This window comes from Microcebus murinus, chromosome 8 (genome assembly GCF_040939455.1).
Source record: "Microcebus murinus isolate Inina chromosome 8, M.murinus_Inina_mat1.0, whole genome shotgun sequence".
Lineage (NCBI taxonomy): Eukaryota > Metazoa > Chordata > Mammalia > Primates > Cheirogaleidae > Microcebus > Microcebus murinus.
This window is the reverse complement of record NC_134111.1, coordinates 91,535,448-91,556,916: the sequence shown is the minus strand read 5'-3', so window position 1 is coordinate 91,556,916 and position 21,469 is coordinate 91,535,448. Positions and strand designations below refer to the sequence as shown.

The window sequence follows — 21,469 nt, the reverse complement described above, 5'->3', positions numbered from 1 at the left end:
GGTTGAGAGAAAGACAGAAAAATAGGGAGGGTGTGTTGTTGTGTGTTACCATCTCCAGGCATCCCTAACAGGGAGCCAGGCTGTCAAATACCCACCTCCAGGAGACAGTCCCCGTGGACTGGATTCAGCTGTAAGGCTCCCTTCTGTGACTGTCGTGTGTCTGGTTGGTCTCTCTGCCATTAGCGTGCCCATCAGATATGGTCAAGCAGGTTTGGAGCTTTCCCATTCTATTTTCAGTGGCAATTTATTTTCCTTTCTCTTCTTTTCCTTCTAAGTTAGGAGTTGGTAGTCATGTGTGTATTGGGGAAGGGCAGAAAGATAACCCAACATCCATTTGTTCTTCCTCAGTGGCCATTTTTTTGATGGTTTTTGTCACATATTTCCACAGTTTGGGAAGAAAAAAATGATATTCATTGGATTTAAGAAGACCCGATAATCTCTGGTTCTACAGGCCACCTTTGTTAGATAAGATTAAGGATTTCATGAATGCTCTCTCTTTTCCCTGGAGATTGCACATTTGTACCAGCCATTGTCTGTCACCAGAGCTTGATGGCAGCTGGCTGGAGATGCAGCCACCACAGCGGAGAAGCAAGCGTTAGGCAGCCTGGGTTTATAAATCTCAAGCATGCTCCTCTCCCCACCTCCAGTAATATGCCCAGAAGAGGGTTGCTTTTGTGTCCTTCTCAGTGGAAAGAGGAAGGTTTACTACTCAACAGGAAAAAGCCACATGTCAACTCCTATAAAATAGTTGTAAAGCACCACATGTGTCCTGGGAGACCATCATTGCTTTATTTGTGCTATTCATTGTTTGCATGGTTGTGTTCAAACCGAAAAATCTTACCGTAATTAAGCAGTACTTTTATTTATATTGGAAAGTATATCAATTGTTTTTGCCTTCCTGTATTTCTTATGGTACTCATGGAAGACTTGCAGATCCTCTTGTTTATATAAAAATACAGACAAGTAAGATGACTCTCATAATACTCGGAGGTAGGATGAGATGAAAAGAAGTCTTCCAAAGGCTGACATGGTTTGCAAAAGGTCAAAACGAGACAGCCCTCTCTATACCTACAGGCTTTTATAAGGAATGGCTCTAGGTGATGCGGAAATGATACAGTAGGCCTGTGGACCTACCAGGGTTATACATTAGATGTCATATTTTTAAGGCAAACTGTGTACAAAAAAATATTGGATAGAATGATTAAAAATGGTATGCTTTTGTACTGGAGAAGAGTAGAGTGGTTGGGAAGAAGACAAAACAATCCTTCTCACTTTTCTTAAATAAGATGAAATTATTGACTGATACCACCAAAAACATTTTTCTTTTTCCTAAAGTAAAATGTCTTTTGTCTTTTGTTTTCCCTGATAGCACCATCCTCCATTGCTTTGGTCCAGGCTAAAGAAGTCACAAGATACAGTGTGGCACTGGCTTGGTTGGAACCAGATCGGCCCAATGGGGTCATCTTGGAGTATGAAGTCAAGTATTATGAGAAGGTATGACTTAAATAAACAAGGTTTCTTCTTTCCTTCCTTCCTTCCTTCCTTCCTTCCTTCCTTCCTTCCTTCCTTCCTTCCTTCCTTCCTTCCTTCCTTCCTTCCTTCCTTCTGTCTCTCCATCTTTCCTTCTTCCCCTCCCTCTCTCCCTGCCTCCTTCCCTTTTGTTTAGGTGTTGGCCAGTTATAAATTGTAAAATACCAGCGAATCCCAAAACCAAACACATTTTGCTTCTCAATTAAGTCTGATTATAATATTTATTATCTAGTTAGTTATCTTGAAAAATAGAAAATAATACATTGTGTTCTAATATAACTATATTTTTCTTTCTAGTAATAGAAATCAAGATAGCTAAGAAGCTCTAATCTATGAGCCTTCTATCAGGGAGAGTGACTCCTAAAAGTTGAAATAATGATCTGTTTAAGTAGATCACTGCTATTCAGAATAAAGGTGTGGGTTTTGATGACTTTTAATAGAAAATTGGGGAAGGAAAATTACATTCTTCAACCTCTTAAAGTTATAGAAAGGCATTATTTTTACAAATAACTTGTCTCTCTCTTAAAGGACAGAATTCTAAAGAGAGCTATTTGCATTCAAGGTTGTCTAGAAAATGAACAATTGTCTTCGCTTTCTTTTTAAAGATAATCACTTATTGGCTTTCTTATTAAAAGCAAAAAAAAGGGATAGGATTTTTTCATTGAAACCAGATTACAACATTTTTGACATTTTCTAGATAGAAGATAGAAAAAGACAAGGGACCTTCTTACAGTTATTTCTTTTAAATTGTTGGATGTGGAACTAGAAAAGCCACCAACCATCATCTACTGTTCTTTTCATAAAAGATTATGAATAAAGATCTGGATGTGGTCAGCATCAACCACAATCGTATCTGAACTCCACATTTCTTTCAATATGTAAGAAGTAACAACAGTACTTATAACATTCCAGAGAATATAGGCTTTAGAGAGTTTATCAATCTCCATTGACTTTCAGCTTCTGAGTGGACTAGCTCAGCTCCTTTAATATTGTGCCCAAAGTAAGCAGAGGATTTATTTTGCCACTCTCTCTGATTTTATCTTCTCATAATATAGGATCAGAATGAGCGAAGCTATCGTATAGTTCGGACAGCTGCCAGGAACACGGATATCAAAGGCCTGAACCCCCTGACTTCCTATGTTTTCCACGTGCGAGCAAGGACGGCGGCTGGCTACGGGGACTTCAGTGAGCCTTTGGAGGTCACAACTAACACAGGTAACAAGGACCACACAGACTCAACGAGTTCTGAGGCTCTGTGCATAGTACAGGGTGAATCCCATTATGCTGAAATCTAAGGAGCTGTACGTAATTCTTGGCTAGGCAGACGTTCTGCTGCAATGAATGTTGGTTGAAATAGGATAGCCAATGTCTGCAACTCAGACAATTTCATGCTACTTAGGGAAAAGCATTTTTCATAATAATATCTGATCTATCTTTTCATAAGAATGAAAAATGTTGCCTATTTTCCCCCTTATTTTGAGCCTTTTATAAACCATGAAAAATGGGATTACTAAATTGACTAATTGAGGGTTGTATAGCTACCCTGTATTGAGATAGGGAGCTTTCTCCCTGAGAACACTAAAGAAGGGGCCAAAACTATTTTTCTTTCTGCTTATTTCTAGGAATCTGCTTAAATCAAGTCAGTTTTTTGTTTTGTTTTGTTTTGTTTTTAAAGCTCCTTTGGACAAGTGTATCAAACATGTCAGCATTGTGAGTTGAATCAGCTGGTTGTTAAGTCAAAATGTTTATAGAGGGGCGTGCCCATGGACAAGAAGTTTGCATAAGTCATCTCCGTCCCCTTAATGAACAAACCAAAATGGGGTCTACTTAATGAGGAGATGGAAGGGTAGAATTCTCAGTATCATAAAGTAATTTTGTTCACAAATTATTAAATAACATAAAAATGAGACAAAAAGCAGAAGAGAAAGTAGTGTTGAGTCTGAAGCAGATTGATGTCCTAAGAGATTATCCAGGAAGGCTCCCAGGAGGAAGCAGCTTTTGAGTTGGGCAAGAACAGGCAGGTTTTTGATAGCTATGGAGGAAGCATGTACATTAAAAACTACTGTCCTTTCTGAAATGTCCAAGTGTCTTTCTCAGTGAGGAATGCATTTGATCGTTATGTTTAATGTTAGGATGGGGCTAGAAAGGGAAAAAAGAAAAAAAACAACGAATTATGTTTGCCATGGGATTTAATGAGTCTTCTGTTTGAAGTTCTTCATACAATTATAAAAAGAATGTCTTTGTCTCATTAAAGCTGTCTTAGAAAATGCTGTTGCATGAATACTTAACGAAGGGCCAGAGAGGCTGTGAGCATTCTGAATGACTTCACAAAGTTGAAAATTGTCACCCATTCAGAAGTTCTACCTCTCAGTACTTTCCTGAAGGTGACCCCTGTGTAACTGTCATTCCCAGTGCCTTCCCGGATCATTGGAGATGGGGCCAACTCCACGGTCCTTCTGGTTTCTGTCTCCGGCAGTGTGGTGCTAGTGGTCATTCTCATCGCAGCTTTTGTCATCAGCCGGAGGTAAGCACTGAAGCCGCTCAACTGCACTGCCCCTCCCATTCCCCCCCCCCTTTTTTTTTTCTTTTTGTCTCCCCTGCATAAAGCTAAGGCTTTTGATGAGCATCATAAACATGGCCTTTGCATCCTAAGCTCCTTCCTGGTTGCTTTGATCTTCCTCCTACGTCCCTACCAAAGCTGCCACCTGTACCCTGGTGACAGTCCTCACTGCTGAGAGTTCCAGAAAGACCCAACTAATTCCAGGAAACCAAACTGAACAGCAAGCCAATGCGAGCTTTCTAGATCCTCTAAGCTGTAAGGTGTTACCTTTATCCCTCTCTGAAGCCTGGGCTTACTGCTAAAGGCAAGAAGAGCCGGGCCCAAAATTTGAGCTCTGCCATTTGCCAGGTATCATTATATAATCTATCTGAGTCCTTATTTCTCTTTTATAAAATAGGGATATTCATTATTTGCCTTGAACAGTTATTGACAGAAGAATTCTGATAGGCAAAATAGATAATGCAGGACACAGTAGGTGTTTCAACATGACATTGGTTAATAATAATGGTAACTAAAGCAAAAATAGGTACTACACGAACCATCTTCCCTCGGGAAAGGGGATCAACTTTTCCAGACAACATCCACAGAGTAGACTGTGGGCATGGCATTGCTCTTGGGAATGAATCTGAAACCACAGACTGCTTATTCTATGAGCCCCTAACTATATAACCTGATCCTTAAAAAATAATATGAAAAGGAGAAAGAAATAACAGCAGCTTGGCCGCATATTCTTTTGGATCAGTTTTTCTTGTTGTTGCCTCCATTTGCTAGTTTTTTTTTTTTTTATTAATCCATGAATGGAGTAAATTTGCTTGTCCACACTGCCCAGAGGCTCCGGAAGAATAATCCCCTGTTGCCCACATCTGTACCTTCTCTGTTTTCTGTGTGTGAGAATCTTCCTCCTTCCTGACCTTCGCCCCGGTATACCATCAACTGTTTCACAAGATGGGGCTTTTGGTGAAAAAGGGCAGACCCTGGGGATGTCTCGATGATCCTCTTAAATCGAAAGATTTTCATGTCATAGAAGAGGAAAGTGACACCAGGAAGATGTAGGGCTTGTCCAGGGTCCTTAGGTTCCAGTGGTGACAGGTAGCGCCACTACTACTGGCCCCACCGGCGGCCATGCTTGGCTCTCAGAACAGCGTCTGTTCCATTGTCGCTCTCTGCCCGTCCATGATCTCACCAATGTCACAACAGTGCCTTTGGCTGTTTTCATTGGCCTGGGCAAGTCACCATGCTTTTACTTCACTCTGACATGCATTATAATTAGGGTGATGACCATATAATCTAGTTTGCCTGGATGGTCCCAGTTGTTACATGTATTTCTTAATGTCGTGCCCACACCCTCACTCTCCAAAGTGTCCTGGTATATAGGGACCAATTATGTTCACGCTAATAACAACACAGTGTAGAACAACTCCACATTCTGCCCAGACATCTGTATTTGTCATTGTGTTTATTCTTTTTGGTGCAAAATCTATAAATAGGTGTTTGATTAGAGCAGTGAGTTCTATCTTGAAGAAGTTAAATCCACAGTAAATACTCATCCCTGTTGCTGTAATACACACTCACAAAAACATACATATAAACATTGATATGCCCTCTGTAGCCTAAACAGCAGTATACCTCTACCTTTGGAAACTTCAACTTGACCTGAATAGAATTTCACTCCCCAGTGTTCTTTCCTTCCCTGGCATTTGATTTTGGGAGCTAATCAAGATGACCCTCTTTCTTGTGCATTGCCACTTACTGTTGTGTATGTATACATGCCATATACTTGGGGAACTATAAGCACTAGGATATATCCATCTGATAGTGGGGACAGGGAGCAGGATGAGGGAGTATGTAGAAATTACATGACCTTTTAGTTTTACATATTTCTGTCTCTATAATTTTTACAGTGTATAGACACATTAATAAGTTTTGTGAATTGCCTCCACCTCAAAAGTATTTGATGAAAAATGAAGCACAATGTGATGCTCAAAACATTTCTTTGCAGAAAATGGGTCTTATCTGTGTCTTGACCATCTCTTTGATGTTGGTTAGAAACATTCTCTAGTTGTAGCCCCTCTTTCATTTAGATTTTTTTGTTTTTGTTTTAAGTGGTCCTAAATATAGCCGTCAAACTCAAGTAATCAGAAATAAGTTACCTTATTATAAGTTTCTTTTGGACGTTCTGCTTAAAACATTGCCTTTGACAAAAAGAAAGGAAAACCACGTGAAAATGTAATGCAAAGAGACAAGTTTATTAAAAGCCGTGACAATAGAAAATCGCATCCTCATGTTTGATGACTTAATTTCCTCTCTGCTTTTATTGATCACTTTATTATATAAGGCAGGATTGATAGCAGGATGCATCGGATTTCCAATTATGAGTCCCCACCTTAGAGAATTGAGCCTGTCGAGTTACCCAGCGATGATTCCTGTCCCTCTCCCCCATTAAAAAAAAAATGTCACTTCCCAAGGCTGATAAACAGTGCTTGGTGATTGGTCCTCAATGGATCACTTTTTAGAAAATGAAATGTCAACCCCTTGCCCTTATATTGATTCTTCTTTAGTGTCGGCCATAAAGCTGTCATGGGAAAGGCCGCCTGGAGCCAGGTAGCTGACAGGCTTGGAGTGGCTCGTGCACACTCAGCCAATTCTTCTCCTCACGCAGGTTGTCTGCCCTGTTATCTGGGACTACAAATGTTTAAATGGGACAAGAACAGGTGAACGGAGAGGAGACAGGTAGTGTAGACTAAAGCCTGGCCCAGGCTTTTAGTACAAATGAAAGGCAGTAAATGGTACCCTTGAAATGATCTTGCCAGACTTCAGCCAGCAATATGAGAAAGCAACAGATTAAACCCCCTAACCTGTAAAACTGGAGTCATGTCCTTTGCTGGTGGGGCTGCTTCTTGCTTCTCAGATCCACAAAATTTTGATACCAGAAAAAATGTTAAAAATAAATCCTTTATAGGGGTCCACTTGAACTGAATCCCACACTGCTGGTAGCATGTGAGATTTTTAAAGAAGTCTTTGGGCAGGGACTCACAGAGTGAGGAAAGTTTCAGTCCTTTGGATGACCTCGAAGAGAAAATCTGTTTGGTGCTAATTTGTTATTTAAGAAAGAGGAAACAGCCTCAGGCTCACTGTTGGTATCTTGCTAGTATTTTTTATAGCACTCATTTCATTTATTTCATTGTACATATTTCATTCATACTGAGAAGACTGAGCCTACTGCAAGCCAGAATAATCTCCAGTTTTTTAGTGAGAATATCCACTTTTTTTTTTTTGTGGCCAACTTGAACATGTAAGCATTTGGGGATCTTGGTGAAAGAATCAAACTATTAAATTTATAAATTTTATTTATATACTTAAAATTAGACATTATACAAAGTACCTTGATTTTAGACATATTGTATGTTCTTTCCATCCACATTATATTAAGCAAATTAATTTATAATATTTATAGGCATCTTTGATCTGTGTTCCTGATCACTCAAGTTATAATTTCAAAATTCTATCAGCTTCTCAGAATACATAATTGTACCTGTTTTCCAGGTTGTTTTAAACTGTGACACTTCTTGTTCCTATGTGATACTGTCCCTAGAAATTTCATTCCAAATCACATGTACACATTCTTTTAGCAGTAAGGCACCATTTCTTCATTGTATATATTTATATATTTGTGATCTCTGCAGTATAACCACTTTCTTTATTGCTTTTTAAAGTGATGTTCAAAAAGACTGTTAACAATGACATCATAAAATGCAATTATAAGGTTATAACCTTCAGTAGTAATGATTAAATCTGTGTTAAATTTCTCTGACGTCCCCTCCCCTTTTATATTAATGATTTCATTAGGTTACCTTCAAAACCAGCCCAAACTAGTATCAGTTCAGATTGTTTTAAGCTAATGTGTTTTCCCCAAATTGTACTTCATTGTTCAAATATAAGAAACAATTTTAAGGACTAGAATACAATAAGAGTCCCTATTTCTTAAAGAAAACTTTGGTGGTTAAGAGAAAGTATTAATTACTGATCGTAGGGCATAGGCTGCTTTTATCCTTTCTAATGATTAGTAGTGATACTGGGTTTTTATATGGTAATGTTATAAAGTCTGCCCTTTTATCTGAATAAAAAAAGGAAGTGAATTGATTTTAAGAAAAAAATGAAGTGGCTATGGCAGAATTTGCTATTAGGTATTGGAGGCCTGCAGAGGTTAAACAATGAAATAAACCAAGATCTCACAGCTAGTTAGTTGACTGATCAGGACAGGAGTCCAGCTCTCCTAACTGCCAATATTGACATAGATATATTATTTTAACATCTTCTTAACTGTAAAAAATTGACCTACATAAAAAGCTGACATTGGCAGTTCTACCGAACCAAAATTTCAAGAGTCTCTTAGTGATGTTGGTAAGATTTGTTGAATTAATGTGCAAGTCTAATGCGCAACATATAGTCAGAGTTTGCAACTTTGTTTTGTCTTCTTATTGAAAGTGAAGATTTTGCACTTTGGAGCTAAGAGTTCACATAATGCTATAACAGTTATTGTTCAGCCTGTATCTGTCTCCCCTGGTGCTCTAATTTTCTTCCATGGAATATTACGATCACATAAGAATGAATACGCTTAAATGGTAGCCTAAATCGGCTCTGATGAAGTCATGTAAATTCACACAATTAGGGGGCAGATGGTACCTCGGGAACATTTCTAAACAACTTGCATGCAATCATATGGTTCAATTCCAACCACTTCAAAATGTTGCTCATGAAGAACATTTAGACATCATTTGGTGCAAGAACAATGACAGCTTAAGGAAGGGGAAAAAGAAGGATGGCTTCTATGAATCTTCGCGGGTGATGCCGTTTCAGCACTGGGAAGGGTCCTCTTGAAGCCATGCTAGTCATTACATGGCTTTATCTTCTTTAATATGCACTTCAGCTGAATAATTACTTACCTTTTACTAATTAGCTTCAGAACAGTGAACCACATCAATCAAATCTGTCCACTTAATCAGGGAAGTTCGTACTTTAATAAAAGCAGGTTTATGCTGCGCCCCTGCTAGGCTCCCTCATCTCTATTCTGTTTGTTTTATTGAATAGTCAAGGTGCCAGCAAGGACCCTGGGTTGGGAGGGCTCCTGCTGTTCCCCAACAATGTGGGTTAATACCTTTATTACCATGTCCCTTGGACCTGGGGAGGGCTCAGCTCACACTCCTTCAAAGTTTCACCTGCCTTTTTCTATAACTACTACAGTTAACTGAAAAGTTGTGTTTCCTTCTGGAACATTTGCTAACAAACCACCCCGCTTTCTTCCCCTTTCTAATCAGCTTGTCCACGTCTCCATAATTAGAAAATCTTCAACAAAGATTTCCTTCGGCCATTCAGGTGATCTGCCTCCCATGTTAATTTAGAGTTTGCACTTCTTCAGGCTGTGCAGTTTCCTCCGGGCCCGCTGACCCATTAGTGAGCTTCAATGGGCTTTCATTCTTGGGACAATAAGAGGCCACATTGTCCTACCCTGAGCCAAGGAAAAAGGGCCATCAGGTGGCAAAGGTAGAGAGGGACATAGGCATTTTTGTTTTCAAGGTATTATTAAAAAGCAAATAGGCTACAATTAGCCTTTGAACGGTAATCCTCATGTTTCTTTTTCAGCATTCCCTGAACTCTTGGAGGGTGTTCTCCAAATAACACTCCAAGTAAAGAAGCATCTTTAAATATACCCCTTTGCCACTAATTTAATTCCTCCTCCTGTGTTTAGAGGTCCGAGGCAGGGATGGGCGTGTCAGCCTGGTAATTAACGACCCCTGCCATTTTGTATTTCCTCTGGCTTTGCACATATTCAATGAATGTGCTTGATGTCAAACAGATAACCACACTCCTGGGCAGCTTCAGGCCACGTGTTTCTATGGCGTGTGCCACATTTTTTACTAACTCACTGACAATTTAAAGTGGGCACCAAAGCTCTCTAGCTCTATGCATTTTTTTTTTCCTTCTTTAAAGAAAAAAAAAATTCCAATCAGTATTCTAGATCTTAAGTGGTTTAAAAGATATGCTTGTAATTTTAGATAATGCTTTTAGGAGCTCTGATAAGACACAATCTCTCAGGCTGGCAGGACCCTATCACACCCTGGGGACCCAGCAATGGCATCTTCCTGACATAAAATGTTATTTTAGCAATCCCTGACCTAACACTCTTACATTTCTTTTAAAAGAGGGGAGAAAGGGGGGTTTGAGGGAACAGGATTGCAGAGGACTCTGTGTTTTATAGAAAGCTGTTTAGTTTCAGGGCATTTAAACCTGTTTAATATCTTTGATGAAGCAATGGAGTTAAGAGTAGTTGAATTCAATTTAAGTGGATTTACCGATATAAAATGTAATATTACTTATAATTAACTCTCATTGGGTATCCTTGTGTAACTAATCTACATTATGAGAGTCACTGCGAAGTTGTGGGCTGGATTAAGTCTCCCATAATCCTGTACTTGCTAAGAAAGCATGTGTGTGAATCATTTGCCCCTCTGGCTCTGCGTCCCCATCTGCACAATGAAAGTGAGTCTGTGTCTGACCACCTGATTGCTTTCATTGAGTTATTGTGAAGATGCCATTAAATAATAGACTCTTTAAAAAATTAAATGCAAAGGAAAATGCAAGCTATGATTTGGGCCTGAAATACACACTTCACAGTTAACTGTATTAACCGGGGTCTCTTGTTTTGCTAAGCTGTTTCGTGCTTTGCAAACAGTTCAGGGAGGAGATCATACATTTGATGAGAACACGTTGAAAAGTTAAATGCAGTGTAAAAGTGCAAGGTATTATTACTTGCAAGGGAATTATCCACACAGAGAAACATCTGCGGGCTCTGAGGGTCTGATTGCCTGGTTCCTACGCTGCTGACAATTAGGAGAGGAATGTGGGAGGGAAGCTTTGAACACATGACCCTAGTTGTGCTGCATGGCTCCTGTGGGTTTCTGTTGTTTTCGTTTTTACGTGGTCCTCTGGGCTTTCTAACTATTCAGAGTTCAGGAGTTACAGTGTCAGATTCTGACCACACTGCCAAGGTACTCTGTGGCCTTGGGGAAATCTTGTCTCACCCCAGAGCCTCAGTTTCCTCTTCTGTAAGAGCCTTGGCTTAACTTGCCATTGAAGCTCTAAGATAACAAGATGATTATAGATTTTACATTTTTCACAGAAACATAAATATATACATTTTATTCACTAATTTGGTCTTAACTTCTTAAGCTTAGCTGTAATATCAACTGAATTGATTCTCTAATTCTTTTAAGTAATATATATTCTCCTGATTCAAGAATTATATATATTCAAGATTTTTAATTCCCAAAGCTTGAGTTGATTTTCCTGTTTATATAACTAATAGATGTGTGTGTGTATGTGTATGTATCCCTGATTCCAGATTTATATGTACTAAAGATTTCTAATTCCCAAAGTTTTATACCAGAGCCAGATACCACTCTAATAAGACACAGGAGCAGAATGCCAACTTTGAGCTCATACACCATTTTATTGAAAGAGAATTAGATAAAGCAAACAAAAACTTCTCATTTTTGCTCTTACTAGATTTTTTTTACAAAATCATAAGGAATGTAATCCAGTACAAAGCAAATATTTACTTTCTAAATTTTTATTAATAATTTAGAAATTTGTGTGCAGCCATTGAAACCAGTAACCACAAGACTGTTGTTTCAAGAATATCATGTGTTATGAGAATGAGTTTTGTGGTAGTGGCTATCACGGTTTTATAGCAACAGGACTTACTATTACCCATCACATACTGAACACTGTTACCATTTGACTGATCCAGAATTATCCATGGGAACTTATTTTCATTAAATGTGTGTGTGTGTGTGTGTGTGTGTATGGATAAATTACCCAATAAACTTATCTTTTAATAAGATAACTTTCCTCTGAGAACTTGAAATTATAATTGTGAGATATTTGCTTTATTTATTGTAAGACACCTCGGTTTAAAATTGTGGTCAAGAGCAGAAACTCTGGACTATGAGTGCTTGGGCCTGAAACCATGACTCACCACCCAGGTGACAAATTCTTTACCTCTGTTATTAATATTTCACCTTTTGTAAGTTTTAGTTTCTTATCTTGAAATGTGCATAGCGTATCTGCCTGACTTACATTATGGTAGTAAAGAACTTGTCCCATGGCTTGTGTTATAGCTCTTGTGTTGGAGGAAAATAATTTTCCTTTTTAAAAACATTTTTTAACAGACGGAGTAAATACAGTAAAGCAAAACAAGAAGCGGATGAAGAGAAACATTTGAATCAAGGTAAAATAATTAGATTAAATTTTAGAGTAGGTCTCATATTTTCTAGTTTAGAAAGATCTAAATAACATTAATATGGATATTAATATTATGTTACATATTCTTTATTCAAATAATGTACTTCAAGGGTATCAAAGTAAAATAAGTGATTCTGGATTATTTCAAATGAGATTAGAGATGAGGGGTGAGTGAGCAAATTCCTTTAGATTCTTCCTTTTCATTATTTTATCCTCAACCCTGAAAAAGCCTTAGTCTAGCTGGCTTATTCTTATAGCTGGGTAGCAAGATTTAACAGGTAATTCTTCTCATAGAAACTAAAAATGTGTGGGGAGGTAAAGAATAAGAAATTGAAGAATAATTACTACTTCCCCAAGAACAGCTGTATGTAGCATAGAATTTGTGACTGTCAATAATATTTTAGTGGATTTTAGTTACTTTCGTGTTCCAAATGGGTTCAAAGAATAAATTGAAAGTGGCACTCGAATGCTTTAAGCAAGATTTGAAGACTTTTAACTGGACAGTCTGATGACTGACCAGGAGCAACATCCAATAGAACTTTCAGAGATGAAGACGTCCTAGATCTTTACCGTCCAATACTTTAGCCAATAGCCACATGTGCTAATGCGAATGAGGAAGTGATTTTTAAAATTAATTTAATTTTAACTTATGTGCATTTAAATAGACACATGCTGCTAGTCACTCACATTAGTGCAGGGAAGTGGAAGGAAGACAGAGTCTGGGAGAAAGGAGAATTATCTTGAGAAAGATTTTCTTGGCTAGAGTGTAGAAATTGATGGGGGCTATGGACTGTCTGACAACTTTCCATTTGTTTACCTTGTTTCCTTTCTTAAAGCATATTTTTAAGTTTTGAGATGGTATATGGGTTTAAAAACAAAAACGACGCATTAAAAATAAATAGCAAGAAAATGCTGATTTAAGTAGGTTATTCCTAACAGCAGATACTGAGATGAGGACAAGACTGACAGGCTTGGGAAATTAGAGGGACTGGGCCAGTTGGTGTCCTACATTCTCTCCGTTTTCCTGTGCCCCAGGAGCTCTGGGAGAAAAAGGTACAAATGCAGGAGAAAACTCTAATAACGTCTTCTTCCTCTGGGCCCAAATGTCTGTCACTGGGCTGGCTCAGAACTCATATTCTGAATGTAGTTTGCAAGTGAGTATGAGGTATGTTTGAATGACACTCCTGGTGGACAAACTGTTCACAATTAGGTTTCAACAGTTATCGCCAGTGAAGCTTACAGGTGAACTTGGATATCTTCGCTTGTAACACCTTCTTTCCAAAACACAGTAGAGTTGGAGGTCCAATAGAGAGTCTGTATTCCAAAATCAACTGGCTTATATTATTCCTCTTGTCCATAATAACCTTGGTTTAATCACAGTTTGTTAATCCAGTCACATATTTAATTGGTCCAGATGCTGGGCAAAATGTGACACCATGTAGACAGGGCCAATAGAAAAAAAAAAAAAAAACGTTACTATTATCTTTGCTCATGGAGGATAGCTGAAAGTGGTTACTTAGTACAAGGACAAAGGAGCTATGAGCAATGCTTGGGACAATAGTGTTCAGCTGACACATTCCAGATTTCCTTGCAGAGACTCTCTTTTTCTTTATGGGATGGGTTGTTTTTAAAATCTTGTCCTTGAAGTGTGAAGACATTCCAGGAAGTCAGTAGAGCTGCAGCCTTCTCAGTAGCTAACAACTCTTTGTTTACCCACTAATGAAAACCAGAGTGAGAATTTAACTATTTTCCTATGTCAAGACTGTGCAGCCAACCCAACTTTTCTGGTGGTCAGTATTTTTAGACCCAGATCACTTATGTTTATTAGTGGTTCCTGAGAAGTGTTCAGCCAACCTATCCCATCTTTATTACTTAGGTGTTAGAACTTACGTGGATCCCTTTACTTATGAAGATCCCAACCAAGCAGTTAGAGAATTTGCCAAAGAAATCGACGCATCCTGCATTAAGATTGAAAAAGTTATAGGAGTTGGTAAGTATCTGATTGTCTATATGTGAATGAGTCTATTTTCTTGGTAGATGTTAAATATATATGTGTATGAGTGTAGTATATGTATACGCATATATGTAAATATCTGTATACATGAAATTCCCTTATTTGAAGTATAAAATGTGGTGTGCTATAAAGGACTCTGGGGCAAAATTTGATTTTATTCTTAGGAAAAAACTTAATGAATAAGCATGTGCGATCTGAAGTCGGACTGATTGCATTCAAAATTTTCACTCTATGTCTTATGTCTAGGACTTTAGGCAGGTTTCTTCATTAAGCCTTAGTTGTCTCTGATAAAATGGAGCTAATGACAGCACCTACCTCAGGGTTGTGGGAAGGATTAAGTGGAATAGTCCATGGAAAGCACTAGCACAGAGCCTGGCATGTACCCAGCACTCAACAAATGTTACCTGTTACCCTTTCATCTTGAATGTGTTTTTGGTCCATTGTAGATTTCTTTTCTCTCCCAAAGGTGAATTTGGTGAAGTATGCAGTGGGCGTCTCAAAGTGCCTGGCAAGAGAGAGATCTGTGTGGCCATCAAGACTCTGAAGGCTGGTTATACCGACAAACAGAGGAGAGACTTCCTGAGTGAAGCCAGCATCATGGGACAGTTTGACCACCCAAACATCATTCACTTGGAAGGCGTTGTCACGAAATGTACGTGGGTCACTCCCTTTACAAAGCCAACTTAGAAGTTACGGGGAAAATTAAACACACATTTTCTTTCCAGGGAAATGACAGATGGAGCAGACCCACTGATTGCTAATAGGAGGAAATCAGCGCAGGACAAGTCATTAATCTTGTAGTCAGCTCTAAATGGGTCTATGGTTTCGGCGGATACCCTATCTCCAAGGCAGCTTGTGTGGGATTTTAGGGAAATTAATATTGCAGATTTTTGGTATGCCATGCCATCTTTCAAACCTTTGCTAGGCCAAACTGGTTGTCACAGGGTAGGCACAAGCAGATGGTAGGCAAAATAAATTTTAAGTACTTTTCATATAAAGCACAACAAAACCTCGCCACACCTTGTACTAGAAGCTTCAAATCCAGATGCAGGGAGTGAATCTTGGGAATCTTTATTATTTTGGGGGATTTGCTTGTCTGCTCTGCCTGATTTATGGCTGTTGCAGTTCAGCACCTATGTACGTTAACACCTGGTTGAACTTTCTTTAGTCCATTAGCATTCGTTGAGCTTGTGAACCATGCCTGAGTTAAAATACGACACAGCTCAACAGATGCATTTGTGCAGCAAACCCTGAATGCATCTGTAAAGTTGGCTAAGACCAACTCATAAAGTGCCACTTGGACAGGGCAGCTCGAGGAGTCACTGTGTGACGTGGCTGTGTTCCAGAAGCCATAGTACCTGCTACAGTTACTACAAGTCAGGGATCGTGTAAGCCTGGGGCTAGGTCTCCTGGAAGGCCAAGGCCTCTCTTATTTGATCTGAGGTGTCTGTGTAAAGCATCTTCCATCTTAAGTCTAAGCAGACAGCTAGTAGGACCCAAGGTACAAAATCGTTAGGAAGAGACAATGAGGAGGTTCCTAACAAGTTTAAGTGAAAGTTTAGTTTAGAGGTCCCCAAACTTAAGCATATATAAGAATCTTCTGGAAAACTTTATTAAGACAGTTTTCCAAGCCCCATTCCCAGAGGTTTGATTCAGCAGGTGGCATTTCTAAAGGGCTCACCGCAGGGTAAGCCAGTGCCTTAGGCCCCGGGGTCACACTTTGGGGACCATTGGCCTTTGAAGACCTGCCTACTGGCTCTACTGCTGTAATACTAAATCACATGACCTTAACTAGTTGCTCAACCTTTTCTGGTTCAGTTTTCCATTCTGTAAAATGGAGATTAAAAATAGAACTTGTCTTATAAGGTTACTTTGGAATGAAATAGAATATTTAGATTGGTTAGCAAAATAGCAAATTACAAAAAAAAAAAAACCTCTTAAGTGTTCACTAATGTTATTATGTCTTAAGAAGTGCATCTTTCTCCATCTTAGGAATCTTTCACAAAAAAGCACCTTGGTGTTAAGGACATATAATTTTCTGCCTAAGGTGAAGGCTATAATTAGCATAGAATAGCTCTATTTGCTTTTTAAGATTAGTTTTACAGACAGGATATTTTTCTGTTGCCTATGGCCTTCAGGGCTGCCCAGAGCCCTTCACTACTTTAATTAAAAGATAACATTCCCTTTAAACACTTTTGCAGGTCCATTTTCTAAAAAGGAGGCTCTGTTCAGCTTAGGGTGTTTTTCCTGCCGCAGACAGTGATTTTCATAGCACCTCTGCAGAAGAGAGAAGAAACAGGGGATCTTTGTATTAAAGTCCCACCGCGCCTCTAAAACCCGTAGCTATTACAGCTGTAACTGTTATAAACGACTGGATGCATTTGCATAATGCAGTTGTCACTGAATTAAAATGATTTAACATTTCCACCCAAGCAGATCCCCTTCCCCCTCCCCGGCCCTCCCCACTGCATCCCTGCCTGTTGCAGGGAAGGAACCCCCTCTGCCCATAGGCCCGGCCCAGGCCCATTTTACAAGCCACTCTGCTTATGGAGACATTCATCTGTACTCCTCTTGCAGAGCTCATAAAAGATTCTGACAAATGGATACTTTTAATAAACAGAAGGAAGGAATGCAGACAAATTGGGAAGATGGTGCCAAGAGCGGGACTAGGGAGGTGCGAGGGTGAAAGGGTAGAATGGAAGAGTGTGAATTCATTACCAGCAGTTACTTGAGTAACTTTTCAAAATTGACAGGAGGACCATAAATTCTCCCCACTACCCGACTCTTTTAGATCCTCTGCTCTCTTCTCCACCGCTCTGGAGGAATCCAGTGAAATGGAAGTAGGTGTTAATGGATGGCCAAGAGAGGCTGCCCTTTCTCATTAGTTGACAAAGGATCTTTTGATGGAGGCAGGTTGATTAAAACTCATTTAGATGTATTTGTTCTGTCAGAAGACTGTGGTTGCAGATGTAGAGGGTGAATGAATCTGAGAACTAAGCGCTTCCTATTTCCACTGATGGAAGATCCAAAGATGTCCAGGGATCACCCTCTCCAGCCACGGGGAAGGACTGGAAGTGGTTTTATCCATCCTTTGGTCTGCACCAACATTCCTACTTTGCCAGTTTTCATTCCTCCCTTGAAAATAAAATCTCCATGGTATTGTTTTCTAGTACAGAATGTTTGCCTCCAAAAGATTTCTAAGATGCAACATCAAAAACACAATCAAAGAACAAATTGATAAATTGGACTTCATTAAAATTAAAAACTTCTGCTCTTCAAAATTGTTGCCTTTAAAGTGAAGATATTTCCCCTTTCCACACTCCAGAAATTATAAGCTGACAGGGTCTCTGATTGGAAAATGTATTAGTTTAGAATAATTATGAGTTCTTTTTAGCAGTGAAACATCTCAGCCTGTTTTCCTGACTGCATGTCTAAGACCAAACAAGTGGGGCAATAAAAGTGTGAATATTTTTGATGTATCGAACAGACATTTTATTTTCTTCCAAGAGAATCTTTTACAGACTCTTTACTCTTTAACCTTTTCCTTAGTAGAAAAATTGAGGATTGCCACCCTCCGTCCCCCAATAATACCCTTTAGAAAGAAGGAATTTCAGACCTTGAGTCCGTCGTCAACGATTAAGAAACTGAAGAATCACTTTATTTCCTAAGGTCCTCAGAAAGAGAACTAAAGTGAAATAAAAATATTGTTTCTACCCCACTCCTCCCAGACCTTAAAATCATTTTGATTTCTAAAAACAGGGAGAGGGGAACAAGATTGTTCTAGTACTAAATTCCTGTCTTAGATGAAATAATTCACTGAACCTTGTCCGTGATAGTTTTGGTTTTTTTGTTTGTTTATTGAAGTGCATAGTTGAAGGAAGCAAATAGAACAAATTTATTCATATATAAGGAAAGGGGAAGAGAAAGGATACAGCCCTGACCTGAGCGACACTAGGGGGAAGAAGTTTTTCAGTTTATGTTGTGCATGCTTGACTTTTAAGATGTGTCTAATGAAATATCCAGCACAGCTACTGCTCCCTGAAACTTGGGTTTCTCTAAATAAAGAAAAAAGTTTCTCTGTCCATTGACTTCTTTAGCATAGCACAAGTGGCTCTTCTGGGGACAAAATAAATTAATTATGCTAAAGATTTTTTCTTGTTTAAACAGGCCTTCCCATTTATCGTTTTCCCCTTTGCTTGAAAGAGCAATTATCCATTCATGTGCTCCCTAGACACCAGAGGCCACTTTAGTTAAAGACCTTGTCAACAAGCCACCCAAAGGGTTAACCTTCCAGATGGGACTTAAACCTACTCCTCCTTTTAATATTTCATTCCTAGCTCCCCACAGCTGAGGCATAAGCTTGGCTTGTTTTAATTAAATTAGATCGCACAAGACAGGTGTCTTGGCAGTAAAATTGTGCGCAGCCCATTTTTATCTCATTAACTGCAGTGCTCATCAAGGGTTTGTGTTTTTCTTTCTGAAAATTCTAGGTAAACCAGTAATGATCATAACAGAGTACATGGAGAATGGCTCCTTGGATGCATTCCTCAGGGTACGTGACTACTTTATATTAAACCCAAGAATGTTGGTGTTTAGAAAACTGTAGCAGATTCCTTGTATCCCTTCTGTTTGGTGGTATTCATAGACCTTTTTAGTGGGGCGAAGGAAGAAAGAGGAGAAATGGAGAATTATGTGATTTTTAAGGCTATTAAATAATCCATGTTCATTGAGGGTAGTATTTGATTTATTCTTGAATCGTGGAGCTGTTTGAGCCATAGATTCATTACAGTTGGATAATTTCCATCTATCACAGGAAGCAAACCCAGCTTCGAGAGTACACTCTACTAGTGAATTAGTGACTTTGGTCAGAAAGGCCCGGAAATAATGTTGAGTTTCATTGCATACCGGATACAGATATCAAAAAAGATTCAAGTAATAAATGCATGGTGATAATTAATTTGGCCCAACACTAATAGGACAGTTCCTTACTCCTTCCCTCTGCAGAAGAATGATGGCAGATTTACAGTCATTCAGCTGGTGGGCATGCTTCGTGGCATCGGGTCCGGAATGAAGTATTTATCTGATATGAGCTATGTGCATCGTGATCTGGCTGCACGGAACATCCTGGTTAATAGCAACTTGGTCTGCAAAGTGTCTGATTTTGGCATGTCCCGAGTGCTCGAGGATGATCCGGAAGCAGCTTACACTACCAGGGTAAGGATGATTTGTGACCTCTGGATTTCATGCTGATGAAACTGTTCCTTTCTTCTCACTTTGATCTTGAAGCCCTTTCTGCTTTTTAAAAGTTTTTAAGTTTTCTCATCCTTTAGAGCCTCTTCCTATTCCCACACCCCCTGTTTAAATCCTGTTTCCAAAAAAAGAGGGATTTTGAAGCTGACTCTACATATGTGACCGTATTATAAAACCACAGACTAGAAGCAAAATGAATTATCTTCCCTTCTACATTTTTTTGGGCAAAGTGCTAATGAACAATAAGAGCATGTCTTAAAAAAAAAAAGAATGAGCTAAATGAGAAGCAAGTATCAAGGGTAATTTACACAACAGATGATCAATTACTGAGAAAATCAGGAGGCAGTTTCACTTATTATATTTTTTAAATATATATATGTATATATATATGTATATATATATATATATATATATATATATATATATATATACACACACACACACACACACACACACATACACTTAAGCTTGCCTTCCTTCCTTCCTTTCTGTTTTAGATTTTCTATTTGGCTCTTTCCTATTCTTTAAAAAATCCTTATTCTAAACAAGACATAGCAGTGTTTCTAGTTGGTTGGCTACCAAATCTGAGAATGCATATCAGGATTTATAAAACACGTATGCTATGCAAGGTTTTCCAGTATCTAATGGCATTCATTTTACTCCAGGTAGATAAGCAGGGATTAGCACAGTTAAGAGTTTTCAATATACAGCTAATGGCTATGCTATCTTAGCTTGACAATCTGAATATAAAATACTAATGGAGTAAACACAGAATCATAAAACAGTTATTGGCCATTAAGGCTGACACTGTTAAAACCAACATGAAGCAGACAGTCACCAGCCATTTTCCCCCATTAACACTCACAGTTTTGCATCTGCAATCCCAATGCTTGGGATTGCAGATGCAAAAAACCAAGGGGTTTTTTGATTGGGGGTGGTGTTGAGGTTTTTGGGTAATATTCTATTTCTTTGGCTCTAAGTTTTATTCTTAAACATATCCTCTTTTAAGTTCCAAGTCCATTTATTTAGAAAAGAATATATCTTTGTGAATGTTGAAGATCTTTTATTTTTTTCCTGGATGTTAGAGAGAGGAAAGTTAAAGGAGCCTTCTAGAATCATACATTTACATAGATAAAACCTTAGCCAAATATTTTTCAAAGGCAGAAGGCAGTACAAGTGTCCTTCTGTCTGTAACAGTATGGATGTAATGCATTGGGTTTTTAGAGTATACTGCAGTATATCAAAGCAATTTCCAGTACCATTTATTATCCTGTGTACTAGCCCTACCTAATAAAAGCAAAGAAAACTTTGAAATGATGACTATTTGGACAGCTCAAGAGTCTAAATTTGAGTTGAATTAATTTCCCCAGATGGAACCTTAGGAAATTTGAAAATTGATTAAAAATACCTTGCACGTAAGTATAGACAAACAAAAGACATTTGAGGCCAAAATAAAAAAAGTGCATGTTAAACTTTCCCTGGGTAGTGTTCAATTACTATACCATTTTTTCAGGTTTTTAAAAATTAAATAAGAACCAAAATCCTGCCTTTACTTCATTAAAATCAGTAATAGCTCTAGTATCTGATATTATTTGACTACGTTTAAGGACCTATTTAGCATAATTCTAGCTGTACTGGGCATGTTTCTCTTGTTATATAGAGTAGGTAGACATTATGATGGATATAAATATTTATATTTAAATCCCTTCATTCTTTATTTCTGAAGCAGTATTAAGTATTGCCTTCCTTTGTACTGCTGGAGAGAGAATCCAATAAGAATGTCAGCTACATATCCATTGATATACCATGTAAAA

The 21,469-nt window shown here is 38.5% G+C and overlaps 1 protein-coding gene across 2 annotated transcripts in view; it reads left to right on the top strand.

Annotated features, from left to right (window-relative positions):
- Positions 1-21,469, top strand: part of EPHA4 (EPH receptor A4) — a 136,560-nt gene that overhangs the window by 102,146 nt on the left and 12,945 nt on the right. For both annotated transcript variants that reach the window (XM_012741936.2, XM_012741937.2), the window contains exons 6-13: positions 1,370-1,494; positions 2,586-2,745; positions 3,943-4,054; positions 12,319-12,377; positions 14,268-14,381; positions 14,872-15,057; positions 18,896-18,957; positions 19,410-19,619. In XM_012741936.2, the coding sequence (XP_012597390.2) occupies positions 1,370-1,494; positions 2,586-2,745; positions 3,943-4,054; positions 12,319-12,377; positions 14,268-14,381; positions 14,872-15,057; positions 18,896-18,957; positions 19,410-19,619 (1,028 nt within the window). The remainder of the gene's footprint in view (positions 1-1,369; positions 1,495-2,585; positions 2,746-3,942; positions 4,055-12,318; positions 12,378-14,267; positions 14,382-14,871; positions 15,058-18,895; positions 18,958-19,409; positions 19,620-21,469) is intronic.